Source organism: Anser brachyrhynchus (genome assembly GCF_964034855.1).
Source record: "Anser brachyrhynchus genome assembly, chromosome: 12".
NCBI classification, from domain to species: domain Eukaryota; kingdom Metazoa; phylum Chordata; class Aves; order Anseriformes; family Anatidae; genus Anser; species Anser brachyrhynchus.
This window is the reverse complement of record NC_137707.1, coordinates 6,076,820-6,100,082: the sequence shown is the minus strand read 5'-3', so window position 1 is coordinate 6,100,082 and position 23,263 is coordinate 6,076,820. Positions and strand designations below refer to the sequence as shown.

General features: G+C 40.4%; 1 protein-coding gene across 1 annotated transcript in view; it reads left to right on the top strand.

Annotated features, from left to right (window-relative positions):
- LOC308176360 (uncharacterized protein) overlaps positions 1–22,179 on the top strand; it is a gene marked incomplete at its 5' end in the record, with an annotated part of 43,187 nt that extends 21,008 nt beyond the window's left edge. Inside the window, one exon of the mRNA XM_080551984.1 lies at positions 17,709–22,179. Within this exon, the coding sequence (XP_080408110.1) occupies positions 17,709–17,795 (87 nt within the window). The 3' untranslated portion in view covers positions 17,796–22,179. The remainder of the gene's footprint in view (positions 1–17,708) is intronic.
- Between the last annotated feature and the right edge of the window lie 1,084 nt (positions 22,180–23,263).

Here is a 23,263-nt window from a genome sequence, read left to right as displayed (position 1 = left end):
AAGACTCTATAACAAACTTAACTTCAAAAGACTAAAAGCCACAAAAAGTATAATGTCCCACAAGAAGGGAGCAGGAACATAAAGAGAGGTAGTAGCAGTGATTTCCCCATAAGTCGTTCCAGAAAAAGAGAAGCGGGCAGCCAGGATGCTATATTACACTTCCATATCGCTTGGTTCCCAGAGCCTCTCTAGTACCTCACAAGGGCTCCCAGCTTCAACCAGAAATTTGCCCAAAGGGGATACAGAATTGCAGTGTGGACCCAAAGCATCCATGAAGGATATGAGCTCCCAGTGGGCACTCGGGACCTCTTTCCATCCCCACCAGAGCAGTCTTCCAGGAGCGAGCAGCCAACTACTGGCAGCAGTGCTATGCATTGCCATGGCTGTCTCCTCCCCACCAGGCTCTGAGGGACCTCAACAAAAGCTGTGAGGACTAAGCTAAGGCTGGCATTTCCTCTCCCTGTCTTGTCATCAGTTTTTTTTTTTTTTTTCTAAGAACGGCTGGAGTCAAGGATGTGGTCTTGTCCTTATCTTTGAATTTCCTGGCTTTTGTCACCAAGCGTGTCACAAAGGCAGTGTTATTAGCCCGGCTCTGCTGATAGCAACACAGAGATTTTGCTGCTGCTCTCAGAGACTTATTAGAAAAAAAAAAAAAAAGTTGCTTCAGACTGTGATGCGATTGCTGTATGTACTCCCTGCCCTGTCTCTGTCTCTGGGGTGCTCAGATGGTCCTTCTCAAAGCTGAAGGGATCACAAAGGACACTCTTGAAGCCAAGGACATTTCCCCCCGCGTGCAGTTTCACTGCACTGGTAGTGTCTCTGGCACTGTATCTGCAATTTGCACATTGCAAGCATAATCAAAACAGTTTTCCTCCTAACTCATAACAGGCAGCATTTCAGTGAGATGGGTTTACCATTGGTTGGTCCCGCCGCACAACCCAGATTAAAAACAAAACAACAAAAAAACCCACACCCAAACCCTAGTGCTGTGTGTAATCAGAAGTCGTATGTCCCACACTAGACAAGCCGAGCTGTACAGAGATAACAAAAGTTCAATAACTTCTTCAGCAGATTGAGCTCCTGATTACTGCAAACTACCAGTTTCAAAGAGCTGCAGCCTTGCCGGTGGGGATTCATTCACCCTTTCTCGAGCCAGGAAGCCACCTCCGTTGCTGCGCCATGGGCTGGGAAGCCTCCAAGAACCTTCGGGAGCCCGTGAAAGTGCTTTTGTCCTAGAGAGGATGTCTCTAAGACATGGAGAACTCAACCTGCTTTCAGAAGGTTTTTCAGGCCAACAGAGGCACCTGAGGACTTGGATAAAGATGACACTGCCAGATGGCGTGGCCCAGGGAGAGGTTGAAATGAAGGCTGCGGGGGACGTGTACACTGATTTCTCCAAAGACTTATAACCATGATGAAGAAAGAAATAGCTCTGCCACAAGAGACTCTGATGAGAAAAGTCATTTGCTACTGAAATGTAATTTAAAAAATGTATTTAATACCAATTAACAACACAAGCCTGTAATATCCACTTATCTAAACTGCTCATGGATTACTTGCTTTTCACTTACTAACCTACCCACTAATTTCCACAAGAAAATGAAAATACAGGTCAGGCTTTTGCTACCAGATTTAGTTATTTTACTACCAGACAAAGATGAGCCAGAATGGTTATCAAGAAAAATAAGGGGGGAAAAGAGAATTGGGAAATCTTAGACATTGTATTAAAACAACAGTTTTTAGGGTGTTTGATTTACTATTCAACTGTGCACAGCTGCTGCTGTGAGAAATAGGAAGCATGCCAAGGGAAAGAGATGGGGGAAAAAAATTAAAGAGTGGGGGGAGGTTTGCAGAATCAACTGGTTAATGAGATATGAAAATTCTTATGAGTAAGCCCCCTGCTGAAATCTCTTGTTTGTTTGAACCAGCTTGCTGCTTACCCATTGACACGGCAGTTCAGGTACCCTCTCCAAAGGAATTAATCACTGAATGTGAAATTTAGGTAGCATGTAGGTAAGCATGCACCAGTTTAGATCCTCTGTATTTCCCTCTCCTAATTTTGGAGCCACCTAAAATCTGCTGGGGCCCGAGGCACAAGTTTTCCCTTCTCCCACTCAAGGAATGCTGCAGTGCTCTGCAAGAAGGGGAACATTTTCCACGGGGAGGGAATAAATGACTCAAGCCCTACAGCTGTGCACTGAGGAAGCTCAGCAGGACAAGGAAAGAGACAAGGGTTTGGCTTCCACCAGGCAGAAGACAGGAGGGCAGCAATGCCCTGAGTGATGGCTCTCAGCACCCTGCCTCTCCCTGGCTGGCCCTACCTCTCCCCAGCCTCCTTATGGGGAAGGATTCAGGGTTCAAGTGTCCACAGAAGACTCAAGATAATGAACTTTTTAAAAAGGAAAGATCTCTGCTTGGTCCACAGGAAAACCCCTAACTCTTTCCCTTGGCATTTCCCATAAGGCTGCTTAGGCAGTCTCCTGCTGACTGTCCTCATCGTTACAAATCCCATTCCTGGGCAATGAGCTATTTTCAGACTCCTTACCTGGCAACAGAAGCACCAAATTCAGGATTACGCTTTCCACTAGGTATTTAAACATCCTGAATTTAGGAGCTGCATTATTGCCTCTTAATCTCTTCTGACATAAACTAAACCTTGTTTTGTGGTCCAAGTGAAAAAAAGACTTCAGTCTCTCTAGGTCAAGCCTGGCTTGTTTTCAATACTTCCTTGGATTATGTTACCCAGTTTCTCATATGAGTAGCCCCATCATACTTACAAATGTCTTTCCCATTGATTGTTGTTTGTTGTTGTGTTTTGGGGGTTTTTGTTGTTGTTTTGAGTGGCAAATGCTCAATAATTTGCAAGAAAATTAAATGTCCCTAGTGCTCTAAAAAAAAAACCAAAAACCCCAAGGCGCAGAGCTCAAGCTTGTACCAGGAGGAACAATGTTCCCCATCAGAAAAGGGAACTGGCACCACCAGAAGTCCTGGCTTTCATCTTGGTTTACTCCTTGGTGAAAATCTACTGCTGGAGAAACTTTTCAGCCTGAAAAGTTCATTTGCAGTTGATTGATATATTCCTGAAAACAGCCTCTTATTGTCATGTTGATTCAACCATATCTACAGCTCCTAGGCAGCTAATGGTCTTGGCCCCAGTCTACTGCTAATGATATTAATGAAAGGTTATTTTCTAGAACCTGTTCAAATAACAGGCATTTAAAGCAGCATGCAGTAGGGCTTTTACAGCAGCACACCTTGAATGCCCCTGTTTGCATCTGCTGCGCTGTGAGAAGATCTCCCATTGCGTCGGTGCTCCAGAAGGCCTCACCGTAGAATATTAGACTTGAGAAATCATTTACTGGACTCTTATCTTGCATACCTAATTGAGATGTCAGATCCCTGCATTCAAACTATAACTTGCAGACTAATTAAAGGCAACAGCTTAGTGCTTACCTAGGGATTCAGGGAGATTGCATGATGACCTGCCCATGTTGTAAAGAGAAGATTAAACAGACTGAACTAAACAATGTCTTTATTTTCCTGGTGATGCCTGATTTGGGGTGTAATCCCCTTTTATCCCCACACATAAACCTTTTTGTTATTTAGGGAGATACAACCTAGAGGTGCCTTGTGGACCTTTTCACCTGGCTTTGATGTCCTAACAATCACTAGCCTTAAGCTTGTTTTTTTCCTGCTTTATCTTTCCACAAATCATTTCCAAGCAGCTATCTGGTTAGTGGAAAAACCTCACTTTTCTACTAGGAGAATTGCAAATGAAAAAAAAATATATATAGTTTTATATATAGTTTACTTCCTTTTATTTGCATATTCATATTATCTGCTAACTCAAAATTGAAATTCTAATCCCTGACTGTCAAGCTGAATAAAAATACATATGATCCTTCTGCAGAACAGCAGACCTGAAATGGCAAGTTAAAAGCTCAGGGGTCGCTGCTGGGACAAGAGGAAGCAGGAGGCAGTTTTCCTGTCTCCGTGAGGATGATGATGAAACCTCAATTTCACATGGTGTGGAAGGAGGCAGGCAGGCACTAAATATAAAAAAGAGTTTATTTGACAGTGTTATGGGGAGGGCAACTGGAGGCAAACATTTGACACTGACACACTGGAATGCTGTAAAAATTTAATTAGATGGGTACATTAGTCATAGTTGTATTAAGGGGTTCATATACTACATGCAAAAATGCGTGCTCTGGTACAAAAGAAATATTTAAATCTTTCCTGTAAATACCATTTCCCTCATTATTGGGAAATGTGGTCTCGGTGGGACCATTGACCATGTCATTGTATTTACAAAACTATGGTTAAAATGAGATTAACAGCATTTATGGGAAGGGTTTTCCTATACAGAAAAAGATGCCCATTATATAGGGTAGGTTGTGCAGCCGAGTTGCCATGAGGTAGGTGTATGTGGCTGCTAGCTGGTTTAACACAGGGTCTAGTTCTGTGCTGTTAAGCTATCTTTAACAGCCTAACGTTCCCTAAAACAAGGGTTATTGGTGAGCTGAGATGTTTTGAAGCATGTCAAGAAGGCCCACTGCAATTTTTCCTGCCCCTGGAAACCACTGGGGAATGCTTTATGGCTGTCCAAAGGAAAGCTTGACCGACTTGCTCGCCTAGTCTGGGTAGCTAGAAAGCATTTTCAGAAATGGATCCTCACAAGGTCATCCCTTCGGATTAGGTTTATTTGAGAAGTTCATGTGAATCCAGAGCATATTACCTCACAGCAAACAGTAGAGAAGAAAGACTGGGAGTTTTCATTAGCTCCTAATTTGGATCTGCAGGACATAATGCATTACAAATTTCAGTAACTTTTGAGATTGGTGGGCATTGTTTTCTCTGTTTTTAAGCCACTACAGCCACATCTAAAATCTTGCAGGGAGACACCTAGATTTCAACAGTCCTCTTCCACTTTCTGGTGAACCAGTAAACCAATGTAGTCCACATATTTCCCATATGCTTGACATAAAGGATCCGGGTTACCATGGGGCTGCTCCAAAGCGTGAACCAAAGTCTTTGTGGAAAAGCTTTGAACATGAAGATCAAGGGAGTAAACTGCTTCCAAAACTATGAATTGGTAAACCAGTTAGAAACCCACCCTGCCTCATAGAGCAGGCTTGTGTCTTAACTTGGATAAAATTCATATTTCTAGTCATTTGCAATAATGACCTTTTCAGAAAGGTCCAAAGGGTTTAGACCTTTTCCTTTATTTTTCTTTCCTTCAGCTTTACAACATTTGGAAAATTAGATAATATTTTAATTTGACAATGTTCATTTAGTAGTAAATAAACAAAAAATTTGTCATGTTTTATTTTAAGCAGTGCTTCAGTTGTGGTACCATGTGTGACATTCAAAAGTAATTTTGAGATTGAGATACCGGATAGGAAAAGGATGAAAACAAAAAATGACTCAACCAAAATCAGCTAATATTTAGTCTTAATCAGTGTTTGGATTGTTTTGATGAATTTAATTTCAATTCCATAAAAAAGGAGAAGGCTATATTGGTGATCAGTTTATTTCCCAGAATTCAGTGAACTTGCAAAGAGGATGCTGTTGTCTGAAATCACCTGTAAGCATATAAACTAGGAAGATGAATACCTTTGCAGTCACAACTGTCTTCCTCTAAAATCATATATTTTTGAGGGGAATACCAGGTATTTATCTTATGTCATTTACTGGCCACTAGCCGACATCTGCTGTGCCATTTGTGGAAACCCTTCCAAATTAGATTTGTCATAAGTTTCAGACACAGTGAATCAACTGAGAAGCCAAACAGGCCAAAAAAGAAGGGGGGCTGAAAGGAGAAGAAAAGAAATCCAGGATTACACATACAAATGAATGAATAGGAGCCTGTGTTTTTATGTGAAACACTGAAATGTGGATCAAAATTCACCTTCAGATGAACAGATCACCACCGGTGTTGGCATTACAGTTTTCCAAAACTTTTGGCGTACTATTTACACAAGTTGGAAAAACTGTGTCACACTGGAAAGGGAAGAAAAATGAAGCCTAAAACCACAGTTCAAATTAAGGAGATTCTTTCTTTTCTAACTCTTGAAATGAAAATTGCAACCTCACAAAAAGACTTGCCCTTTATTGCCATTTTTGTTGCTTATAATCAGTAGATCAATCAGACCAGCTGAATTGTTCTGTCATAAAGGATAAACAGCCAAATGACCACAAATTGATTGCAAGGCAGATGCATACACACACAAATTTTTAAACTGGGGGGGGGGGGGGGAACAAAACAAACAAACAAAAAAACAGCAACAACAAAACACCTTGCTCTAAAACATCTATTTTGAAATTTCCCCAAAACCATTACAGTGAGAATCTATCTGGAGCTATAAATACATTTTGTCGTGGGTGAAGATATCAACTGATAACTACATCTAATATAGCATTGGTATTAATAACTCAAAAAAAAAAAATCTCTTCAGGAGCAATGTTAATGGGTAACATTCTCAAGAGGTTTGATTGCAAGGACGTATTTAACCATTGACACTGCTACACTTGGCAAATGTGGGATCTAAATTTAATAAACAATGGCAAAAGGGGGTCACCCAAAAAAGAAAAAAGTTAGACAAAGAATGAAACTAAGTCAAAAATACTCTGTCTGAAAATCGGTAAGATTTCTAAACAGCAACCAATATTAAATTGAACAAGAAGTTCTGAGCAGGAAGTGAGGCAAAACCCCTGTTACATGGGTCTTTTAAAACTGAATGGGACAAAACCCCAAATCATCCTCTGGGGCCATTAGCATGATGACGAAGAAAAGCTTAGAGATCTCTGGCCAGCTGATCACACAAAGGTGCTCAGCACAACTTATCACAGAGGGGACACTGAACCATCTCCTCAGCAAAGTCCATAACAAAATTTTAAAATGCTAACATTATCATAAACAAGAAATTGAGTTTACACAATACACACCAAATAAAACAAAACACAAGAAGGAATAAAATGAGATGGTAACCATGGTTTGGATAGAAGTACGATGTACCATAGGTCACTTGTTCCAGATGCTGTACCCTTGACACTATCACACTCTGCCTGAACAGAAAACAAGGATGACAGCAAGGTCCTAATACACAGCTCATCAGTTTACCTGTTTGCTAGTCACACTGATTTCTATTCTGGTTTAATGAAAACTAATGTTGCAGATATGAAATAAAAATTTCTGAAGTCCTTTAGTGACTTAAGAACTGAAGTTCCATTTGCAAAAGCCTGATGGGCGCTTTTGAAAATTGGACTTATAGTTAGTAAACCAGACAACTGAACTCTTAAGATCATTAGGATGATATTAGGTAAAAACTTCAAAGTCAATGGGATTTATACACCTTAGGCTCATAAGCTCCTCTGAAAAATTTCCTTCATGTCAATCTGCATTCAAATAATTCTTCTCGTACTTGGCTATAGTGTGTTTGTCATGACCACTGAGCATGATAAATCACATCTCAAAAATCCAGTAGCAACAGGAATTAAATAAACGTCTCCTTAAAACATTACACTTCCTAAAAGGTAAAAGAAATTGTGCCGAAACTACTGGGGAGAGGATAGAAATAACTTGTTAAGAAAAAAATCAGACTGAAGTAATTCCAGCTCATCCAAAGCCTGTTCCCAAATGAGTGCTGGAAGATCAGAAAGCTGTGACTAGCAGAGAATAGGCAAAAGCAGATGTTGCGTCCAGAGCCCTCTTTGTGAAATTCAATAGCTGGTTTGGTTAATCGTTTGAACTGGTCACTTGGGAAGGCAGTGCCAGCTTATTTTATGGTAAGCTTGAGCAGTTCAATGTTTGTGCAGTGTGTTCACCTCTTACTGGAATAAAGAGGCTGTGTTTGTAAATAAGATGACAAGTTGTACCATATTAGGATCTTTTGCAACTGACAAAGCATTCCCATTTTCCATAGAAAAGGAATCATTTGACTGAGAAGAAATATTATCTGGCAGTATTTCTAGAGCCATGCTTCAAAGAGAAATTTGAAGCTGCTCTTGTATAACGTGCAGACATTAATCACTAAAAGCGAGATTCTCATAAACAAAGTAATCCAAACCAGTAACACAAACCCAGTTCTTCTCCTTTGCTGAGCACCGATCAGTGCAGAGCACACAGAAAGCTGGGTCAGGGCCTCCTTTTGCTGGCAGCAAGCAGCCTGGCCCCGCTGCCCGAGGATCAGCCCGTGCCCGTGCATCTCAGAGCAAGAGTAGAGCACTGCTAAAACCTACCAACACTGCAAACTGTGAGCGAGACCAAGGAGATGCAAACAACTAAAACAGCATTGAAGGAAGCAAAGAAAAGTTTTAGCTGCCCACTCATGGGAGCAGCAGAATAATGGCTGGGTTGTAGTACTGTCATCTGAGCGAGCTGATCAATGCTATTAAGACCAAGTCAATCTGTGTCTGTGCAAGCATAGCAATGCTTGAATGATGACAGCTCTCTGGGTCCAAAGGGAGACATCCTTCACGTTGCTGAAAAGTAAGGAACCAACCACTGTGATCGGTTTTGGTAAGGGTTTTTGGTCCCAACCCTAGTGGCACTCCTGCCATGCTGAGAGCCCGAAGCGCTGCAGGGAGCGTTGACTGCTGTTGTTTCAACCATAAGGATAATTGCATCTCTCCGACCCGACTGTGTGAGAGGCACTACCAATACAGGCATGGTTAATGCAGCCAAATTCACCTTCAGGGAGAACTCTCCTGGAGCAATGTGAGGTGGATTCTGGTCCTGCCACCAGCATACGACACCAGCAACACCTTGGTGGTGTCTGAGCTGGTGGGATTCTGAAGCAGACAAGTTTTTTATGCAGGGAGGAATGAGGGAAACTATTTCCAAGCCCATTTAATAGCCCAGTCTGCAAACATTCTTCTCCTCTCTTGCTGCTGTTCTACCCTTGTCTCTCCTACTTGGCATGGTGCCTTTTCCCCCCCAAGCAGCAGCTGTGCACACTTGAATAGTAAATCAAACACCCTAAAAACCGTTGTTCCAAAATCTTTTCAGATCTTTTTCTCCTCTATTTCTGTTCTCTTTTTCTTGCTAATGATTAAGGAAATTGCCTTTTTTTTTTTTTTTTTTAAATCTGGTATGAACTAATTTTGTGTTGCAAACAACTTGATGTATCACAATGTCCAGCAAGGAAAGGATCTAGGAGGTTCATCAACTTCATCTCCCATCAGTACTTCAGTTGTTGGGGGTGGCAGGATTGTAGGAAATATACAGTGGGGGGCTTCACATATCCTTTGGGATCTGGAGGTCCCAGACTATCCTGTGAAAGGACAAAGAAGATGGTAACAGCCTGGATTCCCAGGTTATAAATATCAATACAAATACACGTCACTCGGTTATGATTTACACTAACCAGGAACCTGAGCCAAACACCCCAAATGGCATTTGTTTCTACAGTTTCAAGACTATTTCCACAACAGAAATGCCTAGAGGATTAATATTGTAGAGAGAAGGATGAAGACAGAACAGCAACATACCAGATAATTAGCACCATGCAGTGCATCATACGCTTTTTGTTGAACTCCACATCCATCATAGAGTAGCAGTGAGTTACTCTCTGGAGAAATAGGTGCATTTTTTGTCCAGAAAGCTCAGATTTACAGAAGGTAGCTTAATTGATAGAAATGCCTGACTCCTGACCAAAATACCTATCAGCTTAACTGTTCCTTTGTTTTGAAACTAGTGCAAGAAACTCATGTTGGACCTTTAAGGAGATACAATTTAAAAAAAAAAAAGAAAAAAAAAAAAGACAAAAAAGAATCAATCTAGCACTGCCCCTATTATTTGCATAAGATACTTAAGCCCATGGATATCTTCTGCCTTTAGTTTGTATGTCTATGAGAGTGATGGTAGAGCTCTGGTTGTGAAAATACAATGAATGCTTTATTACAAAGAAAACCACAGTTTGAAAACCAGGGAAAACTCTGATTCACCAGCATGACTCACACATACGCTATAGAGCCTGCGATCCCTTTAGCAAAGATGCAAACCCAGCAGCATGTAAGTACTTGCAGAGAGAACATATTTTCCCTAAATGAATGATCTTTTCAAGGGCCTTATCTTATTCTTTTTGAAGGCAGCAGAAAGTCTCTCACTGGACTTTGGACTAGACCCTTAAAGGCAGGAGGAAAGTCAGTAGACACCATGTAAATATCCACAAAAATTACTCAAAGCCACTATCAAGATAATGTTATCACAGGAGATGGGAAGTAAGATTTCTGAGAAGGCTGTTACTAGCCTGGGGAGGACCTGTTACGTTGGCTAGCATCTGACTGTGATTAGCAAAGCTGAACTTTTCAGGAAATGAGTACTTGAGGGTTCCCACCTCAGGAGATAATTTTGACAAGTTCTCGATTTGAAGTAATGCTTTTGAAAGCAGAATATTTTCAAAAGATTTTCAGATATCTTTAAAAAAAGAAAAAAAAACTAGGCTGGAAAGCACAAGCTTGTTTGAAGGTAGCAACTCCGTTGACTGCAGTATAAGGGAGTTCAATTTCATGTCCAGAGATGAAATAATTTTGTTACATTACTCTAGGTCCCAAGACCACTGGTCCAGCTGATTATAATGAAGAGTAATACTGGAAGAACATAGCAAGGAGTCAGGCTCACAGCATTGCCCTGCGGCCTAGCAGAGCAGTGAGGAGATGAAAGGAACCCCTTTCGTGTGTAATTTCAATTCATTCTTGCTGCTGGGGCTACAAAAAGCACGGTGTAAGAACATACATTAATGGAGAAATTCAAACTACAGGTGTAATTACACTTGTTTATTCGACCCTCTAGAATAAGTGGCTTCATTTTCAGAAATGCAAAGCACCGTGCTGCTCCAACTGAATCAGCCTGATGGCGAAGGAGCTGGGTTAGTGCTGCCAGTTTTGTACTCTCCATCACAGCCATACCTGGGGCAATCATTTTTCTAGTAAAACTAAGGTTTCTTTTTTAACATAGTTAACATATCACAATGTTAGAGGAACAAATCTTTTTCCTCAACTTGGTTTCCAAAATTTTTCCTTGCTTTAGGATGAAAAAAATTCACTACATATTGAATAGTCTTTGGAGGGAAGGAAACTATCTCAGTTTAGAACACAAGAATGTTACATTCACTATTTCTTTCCACATTTCTGTGCCTGTGCTGAAGCCACCCCTCTGCCCTGGGTCTCTTTGAAGATATTAATTCTTTCATATATTTCCCTGTACATATCTTTTGCTTGAGCATACCTGCATGCATTCAGCTTTCCTTTCTGTTAACTGCAGCTCTTTAAGGGTTCATTTTTCCTGGTTTTTGGACTGTAAATAGTGTCTTCACATGTCTCTCATCCACATTTAAGAGCCATAAATTGGCTAAAACATTGGGTTTATAGCTTGAGCCGTGGGAGTATTAGGCCAGGGCTTATGTTACATACAGTAGCTTGGTGTTCCTCAGCAGAAAAGGCAGATATAAGATTAAGTCAACTCAGACCCTGTACACTCATTTCCCAACCATGCTGTGCTCATATGAAAGGTCATCTCATCCCCATGAAATCTCATGCTTCAATTTCCGAAGCTAACAAACTCCTCCTTTGGTTTTCAGAGCTGCCTGGAGCCTTTCCATGCTGGACTTGCTCAACTCTGCAGCCAGGGATGCAAATGAAAAGTATTCCTTACCATTTCCATGCTATCGGCTAACTTGACTATGGAATTCAGTACATTACACATTACTTCTGGGTAAAAATAGAGACAGATCTCTCAATTTCATAATATTAGGTTGGATCTGTACACTTCTGAAAGGGTGGAATTGGAATATGTTATTTATCTTGCTTAAAGAGAACATCAAATAGATTAGGAGTCATAAATGAACGTGTAGAAATGTTCTTTAATGCTTATGCAAAACCTCTACATAGAATTAACATGACATATTGAAAAATTCATCTTTCGTGTTGTCTGAAAAGAGAGATTATTTTCCTCTTCATATTAGGTTAAACGTCTATATTCAGGATTACTGCTGAAACTCTGGTTTCTGCAAGTATTAGATCTATGGCTGACCAGACAACACCATTAAACAGAACTGATTTGTTTCCTAGTTCACAGCATTACTTCTTGGGGGAGAGGGCAAGCAGGAGGCTGGGTTAAGTGGGAGCCCTTATCTGAGGAATGCTGCCCTCTGTTTTGATGGAGATGGGATTTCACTGGTACTGCTCCCCTTTCCTGGCACCTTCCTTGTAGCTTCTCCGGAGCAGTTACACTGTGAACTGAGCAGCTGTGAATGTAGACACGTGAAAATGAAGATATTCATGATCATCTGCACAATCCAACACAGGGACGTCCAGGGAGCTGGTCCATTAAGTCACAGTTATTTCTATGACCCATGAAAGGAAAACCTACAGGATTTTAACCATATGCTTTCCTGATTGAGCAAACAAAATCATACTTATCAGCGGCCCAAACTCCTACCTCTGGGTTCTCAGCAATATGCCTCAGCTATTTTAATATTATACCCCCATTTCACTGTGAATAGCCTATGTCAACAAGAGTGGGGAGGCTCTGTTCAGCCCCCTTACTTGCCTTTTCTAAGGGTCACTTTATGACCAGCATTTCTAGTTTTGATGTTTTTACAGCAAGCCTTGAACACTGATGGAGACACATTTAGCACGTGCAGAATGAGATACCACCCCACAGTCCTTTGATGTCATTACCCTGATCCAGCATCCAAAACATTTAAAACAAAAGCTTTCTTCGAATGGGAAGATCAGCATTTTCCAGCATGTCCTTCCAAAGATTCCTTCCCTACATCTCCACATAATGAACTTATCATAGGAGAGATCTTATTCAGAAAGGCATCTGCATTAATGCTTCAGAAATATTTGTTAGATATAGATGAGATCACGTGTTCTTCCTCACTGAGCTACATCACATCTCAAAGACACACCCCAGCAGAGAAGAGGGAGGAAGCCATTTGGGAATAATTCCTCCCTATTTCCGCTTTGCTCCAGTACCAACAACAAATACTCACACGCCCCCATTTCTATATGAACTGGGTTGTGCTGGGTGGTGCAATACTTGGTCTTTGTGTTTCTCCACCCACGGGTTTATGAGTTTGAGCCCCATCTCGCAGTAACCACAGAAGCATCTGGCTGCCCCTTGTGCCTTTACATGAGCTCACACTCCACAATCTAGCTCGGGTACATATGTTTATGGGTATGGATTCAGCAGAGTTATGAACATAAAACTCTGCACAGAGAGATGAGAGAATGCACAAAGAGAAAGTGTTAAAACAACAACAACGAACATTTAAAATAAATTGCAAATAGAGGTGCATAATTTGTGGTTAGAGAGACTGAGTGCTAGTTATTATTCAGTATCACTCATTTCTTTCCTCCAAACATGTATGAAAGCCAGGAACAAATAATGTTTTTATAAACAGGGATGAGGTTTTCTTTTTCAAATTAGATTATGTTAAAAAATAATCTAGGGTGACTGAGTGAGATTGTACCTATACAGAGAAATTACTATACAGCCAAGTGAATCATTAATCCAAATATAATGTATAACTTTACAGCAAACAAAAGCCAGACATATTGAGAGTGAGTTGTTTACAATAGAGAGTTACATATTAAAATGTATGTATAATTGTAACCTCCTGTTAACACCCTCTTGAAGAAAAGAAACACCAGTTCTAGGCTTTAAAATGCTGTGTCTTAACTACATTCAGCAAAGAGCTCTATATGTAATGAGAGCAGCATACATAGGAGAGATTCTTGAGGGTGAAAAAAAAAAAAAATCACAAAAGCCAGCTCCTATAAAAGTGTTTAGCAGAAGTTGCTCCATCTTCATTTGTCTGTATCAAAGGAATTCATTGTCATCTCCAAAGACAAACTTGGAGGGGGGAAGAAAACGTGCTTTATTGAAAGCAAGACATATGATTTAATCTGATCTCACCAGAATTTCATTCTAGCCCTAGGAAGGTTGCCCTGGTGACATCACACTTTGTATCGTGTCCTCAGCCCACAGGCATCCATTGTAAGCTCTAGAAGAGACTTGGCATCAGTTGGGGATGGGAAAATGCACACATTTTGGAGGACTGATCAGGGAGAACAAATGCATCTTCCATCCCTGTTACTAAAAGAAGCCTAGTGCCTTGGCGTGGGTTTGCACTGCTTGCCTCCACCACCTCTAGAAATACAACAGAGCCAGAGAAACAGAGCTTCACATTTGCTCCAAGCTCTTTCCCCAAAACTATGCAAAGTACTTGACAGAGGAGAGTAACTGTTGGGTCTTCTACCAGTTAATCAATTCAACAACCACAAAGAGCTCCTCAAAGGGGTATAAGAAGCAAAGAAAGCAAGTTTCTACCTTCCCATTAAGAAACAGATTAGAAAAGCCTAACAATCACCCATTAAACAAGAGGGAAGCAAGACCAGAAAAAGACTAAAGAAACCCTTGAATGATATGTGGTGTCCCATAAAGACAATGCCCTGTCCCGTAAAGATTCCCTGTTTCAGCAAAGTGAAACCACTTCTTCTGAAAAACAACCTCCCCAAATGCAATCCTCTTTGCTCCTCCTGACCTGGAGCCCTGCTGAAGCCTATCAGGTGGCAGTCTGGTGGGGCCCTTGGGCTGGTTCCCAGCATTCTGCATTGTTGTGGCCCATCAGGAGCCAGCTGCTCTTCCAAAACCAGCAGCCCCCTTACAGGCACAAGATAAAATGCCAGAATGCAGCCACATGGTTCCAGTTTGCTTCACACACCAATACCCTGTGCAATGCACACAGTAGATGTGTATATTATCTGAGCTCTAGGAGGCTATGAGCAGCTCTTCTGGCATTTTGGAAGTATTAGAGATCTGGAAACCAGGGAATACAGTAGCTCAGAAGAGAAAGAGAGACAGGGAAATATTATTCAGAAACAAAACTCCAGCATAAATCCCATTGAATCCATGAGATCTGCCAGGCAAATGACAGAAGCCACAGTCAACACAACTCTGAGCATCACACACGTTCACATCTCAGTGTAATTTCCATGTAATCACATTTCAATATTTTCCATCCCACTGAATAAATAGGTTGGAATGAAAATCCCTCAGACTATGTGGAGCGCTGGTTTCCCAAGACAGAAGAGAACCCAATTTCTCTTACCCTCTTTCCTAGAGCCAAATGGGGGAAAGCTCCTCTGCCAAATACTCCAGGCAGGCGATAGACCCACCCATCGACTAAATGAAGACAATGAGGAGGTGAAGATTGACTTGCTTGTTATCACAAGGTTCCCAGCTGCTGTGTGCACACGTTGGGAGGATAATTTCAGAGGAGCTTTGTTGCAAGTGCCCTTCTTTTCCAATCAGTAGGCATCACCACAGCTGGATAAGAAGCTAACACAAATACTAGCATTCGAGTCATTACAGTGACATGTAATACTACAATTTTCTGGGCTATTGATTATTGCTGTTCTGGCATTACAACCCTAAACACTGGAGGAAGTCAAGTGGAGAATGAGAAGAGGAGGATTTAGCATGCTGGTGAGCTGTTTAAAAGACCTCTGCTGAAAAATCTGCTTTGTCAAAATGATAACTTTTGGCCAAAAGGTACACATTTTGAGACAAAGGTTTTGCAAGTAGTTTAGGGATTTTTGTCTGGGTCTCCAACCTGCTAAATTAGCTCCCTAGTCTCCAAGCTATCAATTATGCTCTCTCAGGTTATACTTTGTTTTCCTTTAGCGCAGTTTCATTCTGAGCTGCACCACAACCAAATTTCTGAAACAGGTAAAAAAAAATATTAGTGTTTTTCTGTCCCTGACACCTCCTTAGTGTTCAGACAGAGGGAAATAACTCTATCATAAACTCTATGGGGAGTTTATTGATAACATAAAATGGTATATTTTGCTTTCAAGATATTTCTTATTACAGTCAGAAGAGAGAGAGGATGTGAGTCAGAAGCTTTTTTTCTTGGTTTCACTCGTTTCGTTTATTCACTGGGTTTACTGAAACTGAAATAGCTGTTAGAGTTATAAGTCCTGAGGCGCGTGTGTCCTTTAGCACAGAACTTAATTTCCAAAACAAACAATTGCGACTACCTTTCTGAGTGTCACCTTCCCGGCAGCATCTGATGCATATGCAAAAAAGCAAAAACTCGAGTGCTAAAGCTTCGCTGCAGCTAACTGCTCTCCATTTCAGGGAGATTTACCCTTTACCAACACTGCTTTTATTCCAGCACTCATTTCTACAGCTGGATTACTTTTAGATGCTTCCCTCCAAGCAAGCAGGCAGTGGCAGACCACTCTTTTGTCATCTACACCAGCTCCCTCCAGAAAAAGCATGCACGTTGAACAGATCTCCCTTGACGTCAGATTGAGGTGACTCTCAGGAACCCTTCAGAGAAGACTTTCTAATTTAAGGGTTTGGTATTTTGAGTCATTAGCAACTGGCTCCTCCTGCCTTCTGCTATACGACTGACCCAGTTATACTGGGTCTCCACACTATGGTGTGGAACAGTTTTGACTTCTCTCATTTTGTGATGCCTGCAACAATATTTATTCACAAGCCATTTCAAATAAAGCATGTTGCTTTACTGTGTTAACATCAAAGCTGAGCTTGCAGATTGTATGGTTTAATTTCTATGATATGCATACCTATACTTATACATATATATATATATATATATATATATATGTACACACGCATGCTTGCTCGAGAAAAAGCAGTGCAGGGCCGCTTACAGTAACAACAAACAGCAGAGGACAGGGATTTGGGATCTGGCAGCACGCACACATATGCGTGCCTTTCATATTGAAATCCCCACATGGAGTGCCTGCAGGACCGAAGGCGGGCACCCACCTGCCCCAGCACCTCACCCAGCCTGCCCCGAGCTGTGCCCAGCCCCATTGCACGCCCACCGGCCCTTTCCACAGTGCCAGTCTTTCTGTCTGGGTGGGATCCCATTTTCTCCTACCCAGATGAGAAACAGTTCAAGGCAGAAGTCCCTGCACTCCATACCTCCATATTTTTATTTTATCTCCTCGCACACAGAATGACTAGAGGTGATGGATGGCCATATGCTGATTTGTGAGTAGCTTCCAAGATAGCAGTGATGTTTCAGATAATTCAGAATGAGTGCCAAAAGATTTTTGGTGAATTCTTGTCTGCAAGACATCATTTCTGGTAGGGTAAAAGCAAGCTGGGGAGGTTTTTGCCACGCCCGTGTACCCCTTGGGATACTTGTGTGCAGTACAATGTGCATCTCCCAAAATAACCGAACTAGTCCATGTGTACACCTGGAACTGCCATCTGCTCAAGTGAACACACCATTTTTCCTTGTGTCTGATCGTGGGTGAGGTAAAAAATATGTCAATATATATTAATGAATGATTTCAGTCATCTTAGCCGTGAGTAGGTCGGTGCATTGAGAAGTGAAGCAGTAAAAGTGTCAGCTATCCTCTTTCTAATTTCCCTAATCTCCACCTCACCCCCATTCTTCCTTTAAAAGTGGAAACTGAACTTTTAAAAAGAACAGTAGATGAAAATCAATACCAGTAGTGAGCTATGACATGGAACTTTGTGCCAAGACACATTGAATAATATTGATTTCTCTAAAATATATGCTCATGAAACCAAGCCCTTGCATTCTGAGCCATTTTTGCATTTGGACTCTAAAATCTTTGCACTCTAAAATCTCTTACTCAATTTCTGTCTTTCTCTCTCTCTCTCTCTCTCTCTATTTTTTTTTTTTCAGGGACCGTTTGGCTCTGAAGATCTCCGTAAACCTTCTGATCAATGGCCAGAGAAGAAGCATGGTCCAGAAATACTGCAGGGTCCTTAGTTCCTTTCTTCAGTAACACTGTGAGAATATAAACTGTTTGGCGACAAGCATTCATCAGTTTGGGAAGAAGAGGCTCAAATTCTTTTACTCCTCACTTATCAGCATAGGAGAAGAAAACATTAGCTGAGACCGTAAGGTCTTCTCTTCCTTGTCTTGATTTGGCCACAGCAAAACAGATATAACCATACTGTCTATGGGGGAACCGTTCAGCATGAGCCAGCATAGGAAACGTGAGAAGGGAGCGCCAAAGACCTGAACTGTAACAATGGCATGAATACTGTTATCACACGTACATGGGACAAACTGCGATCCTTCAGACGTTTCCCTGCAGACTCACCATTTCTCTTTGCCAAATCTGAGCCCTTCTTGCACAACATAAGGCTTTCCCAGCAGAGGTGGCCTGGGCAGCATCTTATTTTTTCATTGCCAGCAACTATTTCTGAGAAAGGCTAGAACAGAGCGTGCCAGAGTCTGGAATTAGATACAAATTAATTGCATGTAATTACTCAAGAGCATCAAGTATCTTTTCAGGATTTTATGCTTATTGTTATTGTAATGATGTTCAATTTGCAAATACAATTATTGTAAATTGCTCTATTGATAACTTCAGCCTCTCTATTGTGTGTGATCACCTCACCACGTTTCTTGTGGTCTCCTGAAATGAGGCTTTTTTTTAACCACCATGCAGACACAAATAGAGCTGAAAATTGACTGCTGTTCTTGCAATGGCTTTCTGCTACTCAGAAGTGGGGAACTAGTAAATTATTAGCTTTCGATTAAATTAAAATGTCACTGCAACATCTAAGAAGCCAAAGTCATAAAAACTTTATTTTTGTCTTTCACCAGAAGCCTGCTAATAATAAATTACTAACACTTTTGTTCCTGTATTCTTTTAACAATGCAAGATCTTAGTAACGTTAATTTTGATTTGTTTTTTTTTTTTTTTTTTTTTTTATTTTTTCATCTTCTATCCACTTGGGTTTCTCTCACTGTTTCATGTAAACTAGGACCACCATTGCTGCACGGATGTGTTGGGAGGGTTAATAAACTAAGGGTTAAAGCCCTTTAAAAGCCGGTTTTTATGTAAATTATGTGAAATTGGTTAAACATTTTTATTCTTTAGCTGCCCACAAGGTATAAAGAAGTATTAATATCCACAACTACTGGTATATGCATTCAGCTATAGTCACTAATGCTCATTGCTTGCATGTTTGGTCTCAGAAATTCCCTACGCGTGCTGCTTTCTGACAATTGAGTATATTGTTTGGTCAATGAACCCCATAGAAGAAGAAAAAAAAAGGTAAGTATGGGGAGAAAACATATGGCATTTAGAAGGGGGAAGCTGAGCAGCATGGAGAGATGCAAGAGAAACAAGTTATGAAGAGGATAAAAAGGGAAATGGAAAAATCATTGAAAAATTATTCTCAGGGGCTCTTCTCCTTCCCTCCCAGATGATGTTTTCTTCTAGCCTCTTCCTTGTCCAAAGACCTACACAGCCTCGTCTGCATGGCCTTTCTTCTTTACATTCATTTCAAGTCCATTTTTCACTTAAATATGTCCCTTGCTGTTGTCCAGCTCCTCTGTGTCACCAGAAATCCTTTTTTTCCCCCTGCCCAGCTTGGTTATTTGTCTGCAGAGCTTAAACTTCAGGATGGAAAACTCAGGTTAGATATTAGGAAAAACTTGTTCGATGGTTCGGAGTGTAGAAGCACTGAAATAGGTCACCCGAGGAAGTGGTGGAGGTGAGGTGGTTTTAGGGAATGAATTCAACAAAGATGTGTTGGGGATTTCCTAAGCCTCTCTTGTTTTGCCTTGGGGCAAGAGGATGGACCAGATGACCCCTCCAGAACTCTTCCAGCTTTATGTTTCTGTTATTTCTTTCACTTCTCCAGGGTCTGAGTCTATTTAAATGTCTCAGGGTATGTCAATGCTTAATTAAAACTTTACAGTACCAGGCAAGTGTATAAACCTGTAGAGACTATTTTTTCCAGGGTCACTGTGCTTACATTCAGAAAGCTGCTGACACAAGCACACACAAACACACATGGTGTTGTAAGAGGTGCACTCATCATTTATTTATGAAGTTTATAATCTGACACTTAAAAAAAAAAATGATCCTAACAGGCTCCAGCATTTCACAGTTGTTGAAATGTCACCTCTCAGATACAGATATTGATTTACAGTTTGAGACCAAGTACATTGTATTCTGTGCTAACAAGCCAGTTCAACTCCATTCAACATTTCTCAGTAAGGAGAGGGCTAAGTCATGCTTGGTGTCATTGTCAGAAATGACTGAGTTTTGGGGGGTATTTTAGCACTGGGCTCTGAACTGGGAGCCTGTAGACATGGGTCTCTTCTGCTGTTTCTCTGGCACATAAAGAAACAACTTTAATCTCATTTCTTTCATAGCTTTATTGAGATCTTAGGACACCTAATTCAGCCACTGACTGATGGTTCCTCCAAAAAATTTGCTCCCTGGAATATGATAAATTTTTTGAACGATCACCTCAAGTGGGATGACCCCAACTGGAATCCATGTTGTCCAAAATGCTAAAAATAGGAGCCACAGATCCTGGAGAAGATACAAGCTGACATACAGGGAATGAACCCCAGATGCTGGTGGTGGACAGCTCACCCCCAGCAAGGCAGCAATAACAATGTGATAACTATATGAAACACAAGATCTCAAAATATATAATATATATACATACAAATATATATATATATGCACACATCTAGCTTCATTTGCATAGAGGTAACTTCCAAATCAGAAGGCCAACCTCTCACTTTGAGGCAAGCCAGTGGCACAATTCCTGCAGATGCTGCTGGGACCATTGGAAAAGTTTTCAAGACTTAACCTGAACGTAAACTTCCAAAAATGAAATCCCTACTGAAGAAATCTGTGTATTTTCCATCACATATCCATTGGTACTGAGCCAGGTACCAGACACAACTACAGTCGCTGCTACTTTTTAAGCAAATTTGCCATTACAGAATCTGTCTCCGGTATTAATCATTGTGTACACCATGCAGGGCACACAACAAATTCATCATCCTTAGTTCCTCTGATGCTTGTTATTCTCATTGCTGTTTTCTAGAACATTTAGGCCTGGGTATCTCACTTGTAAAGAGCTATATGCTGAACTGTTAATGCCCATGGCTTCAGCACGATGTAGGTACTTACTTTTGCTGTCTGTGTATTTGTTGATAGAAAGACCACGCTGTGAAGAACAGGTGAATTTCTGGTAACCAGGAGGTATTAGGTGAATATCTTAAAATTTCCTTTTTTCTTTCCAGGCCTCTAACTTGGCTGCATGCTTTACTTAAAAATAATAGATTTCCTTTAGATGTCTTAGTCCAAAATTTCTCCTGCTTATTTAAAGAAATGATTGCATGGTGTCCAGATGTTGTTTTGCCAAGAGGTAAGCTGGAAGATCTACTGGAATCTTTTTATTGCATTTCTAATCCAAAGTGTTCTAATGACGTTAGCCTTGCAAATATCATACCAAAGAACTTTCATTTAGGCTTTATTTTTCAAATGAGCTTTTTTAACATTTTGCTTTCCCATCCCACTCTTTATTTATTTATTTATTGTGGCGCTTTGTGGTGGTGGTGGGTGCTCGATTGCACCAGTGGAAGGATGTGCAATCAAACTTGCAACGAGACAGTAGTCTCTGATTGTCATCAGCTGCAGCTCATTATTCTCTCAAGGATTCCTTGTGCCAATCGATGATAAACAATGTGTAATCACTTGCAATTGATTGCAAATCAGATTGCATAGACTGGCATGTGGAGTCCTTGATGGAATAATGAGCGATGCCTTTTGCCCACTCCTGGGTCTGTAAGGCCCACATGCCATTATCTGATAGCTCCACTCCTCCCTTTGACTGAAATGCTAAGCAGCTTGTGCAGGATGTACCAGGTCAAGGTTGTGCTTATATTTGGCACACAACATTTTGGTCATTCATTTCACATTGGTCTTGTCCCTGTGTGTCCCCTGTGGTTATATTTCCCTGGGGTTTTACCCTCTGTGCAGTGCTACACAGACAAAATAGGAGGGTGCAAGGAGATGTTTATGACTCAGTCCATCACCTGTGCGTTAAATCTATTTTTCTTTCTATTTGTTAAATATTTCTCAATCTTTCTATTTTTCCCTTCAAAACTGGGGTGGCAGTTCAGTTTTGAAGCAGTGGTTAGAAAAATGGTCTGGAGAAGTAACAAAGCACTAAGCCCCAAATGACCTGTTCCAAAGCTAAGTACGATACAAGGTTAAGTTCAGCTAGGTTTTGATATTCAGACTTTTACCTTCTAAAGCAGTATTAAAAATATCATGAAGTAGTCAGTCAAAAATAATAAAAGATGGTAAATGTCTTCTGTAGCTACTTTGTGATTGCTGCTTATGGCTGTCACCAGCTATGGTTGGTACTTGTATTTTTTAGATGACGGCAACCAAACACTAAAATTTCAGTTTTAGAAGTATTCTGTTTATCCAACTTCAAAATACATTTATATCTATCAATCTCACTCCCAGCTGCTGGAAGACAGTGGATTTCTGGGACAGAAATCTCATTTTTATATATATATAAATATATTAAAAAAAAAAAAAAAAAGTTCTTTCATTAAAAGAGACCAAGAAAGATCATTTAAAATCACTTCTTTTTCTGGATGTTTTAGTGTTTCAGGTCTAGGTGTACATGAGGCTGCAATGATCTCATTCCAAGCACTCATCTTAGAGGAGGACATGAAATCACAACTGATATCCACATGAAAAAAAAAAGAAAAAAGAAAAAAGAAAACAACAAAACCATTAAAGAGTACTAATGAAATAGGTTGTTCAACTGAGCTGATTGTTTGTTTGTTTGTTTGTTTTTGTTAGTTTGTTTTTTGAATTTCAGAAAGCAGGGTCTTGGCTAGATCTTTCTATTTAAATGAGAAAAGAATAACATTAGCATTCACTGAATATTTTGATTATTATCTATATTGATAACATACTTCCTTTTAAACATCTGTAAAACAATCAATTGGAAACTGATGCACTGCTCTAATCTTAATTTAGAATCTGGTTCTTAGCAAGTTTAAAAGCATACAGAACCAAAAAGTAGACTTTAATAGAGACAAAATCTTTTAGTAAGTATGCTTTTAAAATGTGTTTTGGTGTTGGTTTTTTTCCTGAAGAAAATTTTCCTCACAGTTTACATAAACAAAAGTAGCTCCACAGGCTTCAACAGAATTAACTGATTTACCCAAATATCAATGAGGTCAGGGAGAAAATTACTGAATGAAAAATACACAGCTAATAATTAATGCATTTGTAAAACTTTTTCCAAGTGTTTCACTAGTAGTCATTGGTTTGTTAAAGTACAACTTTGTGAAGCTGCAGTGTAGCTTGCAATTGCTCTTCTCAGAGCATCACAAAAACCAGCATTAAAGAGATAAAGCACATACCTTGTCTGCAGCAAGCTTTTAGA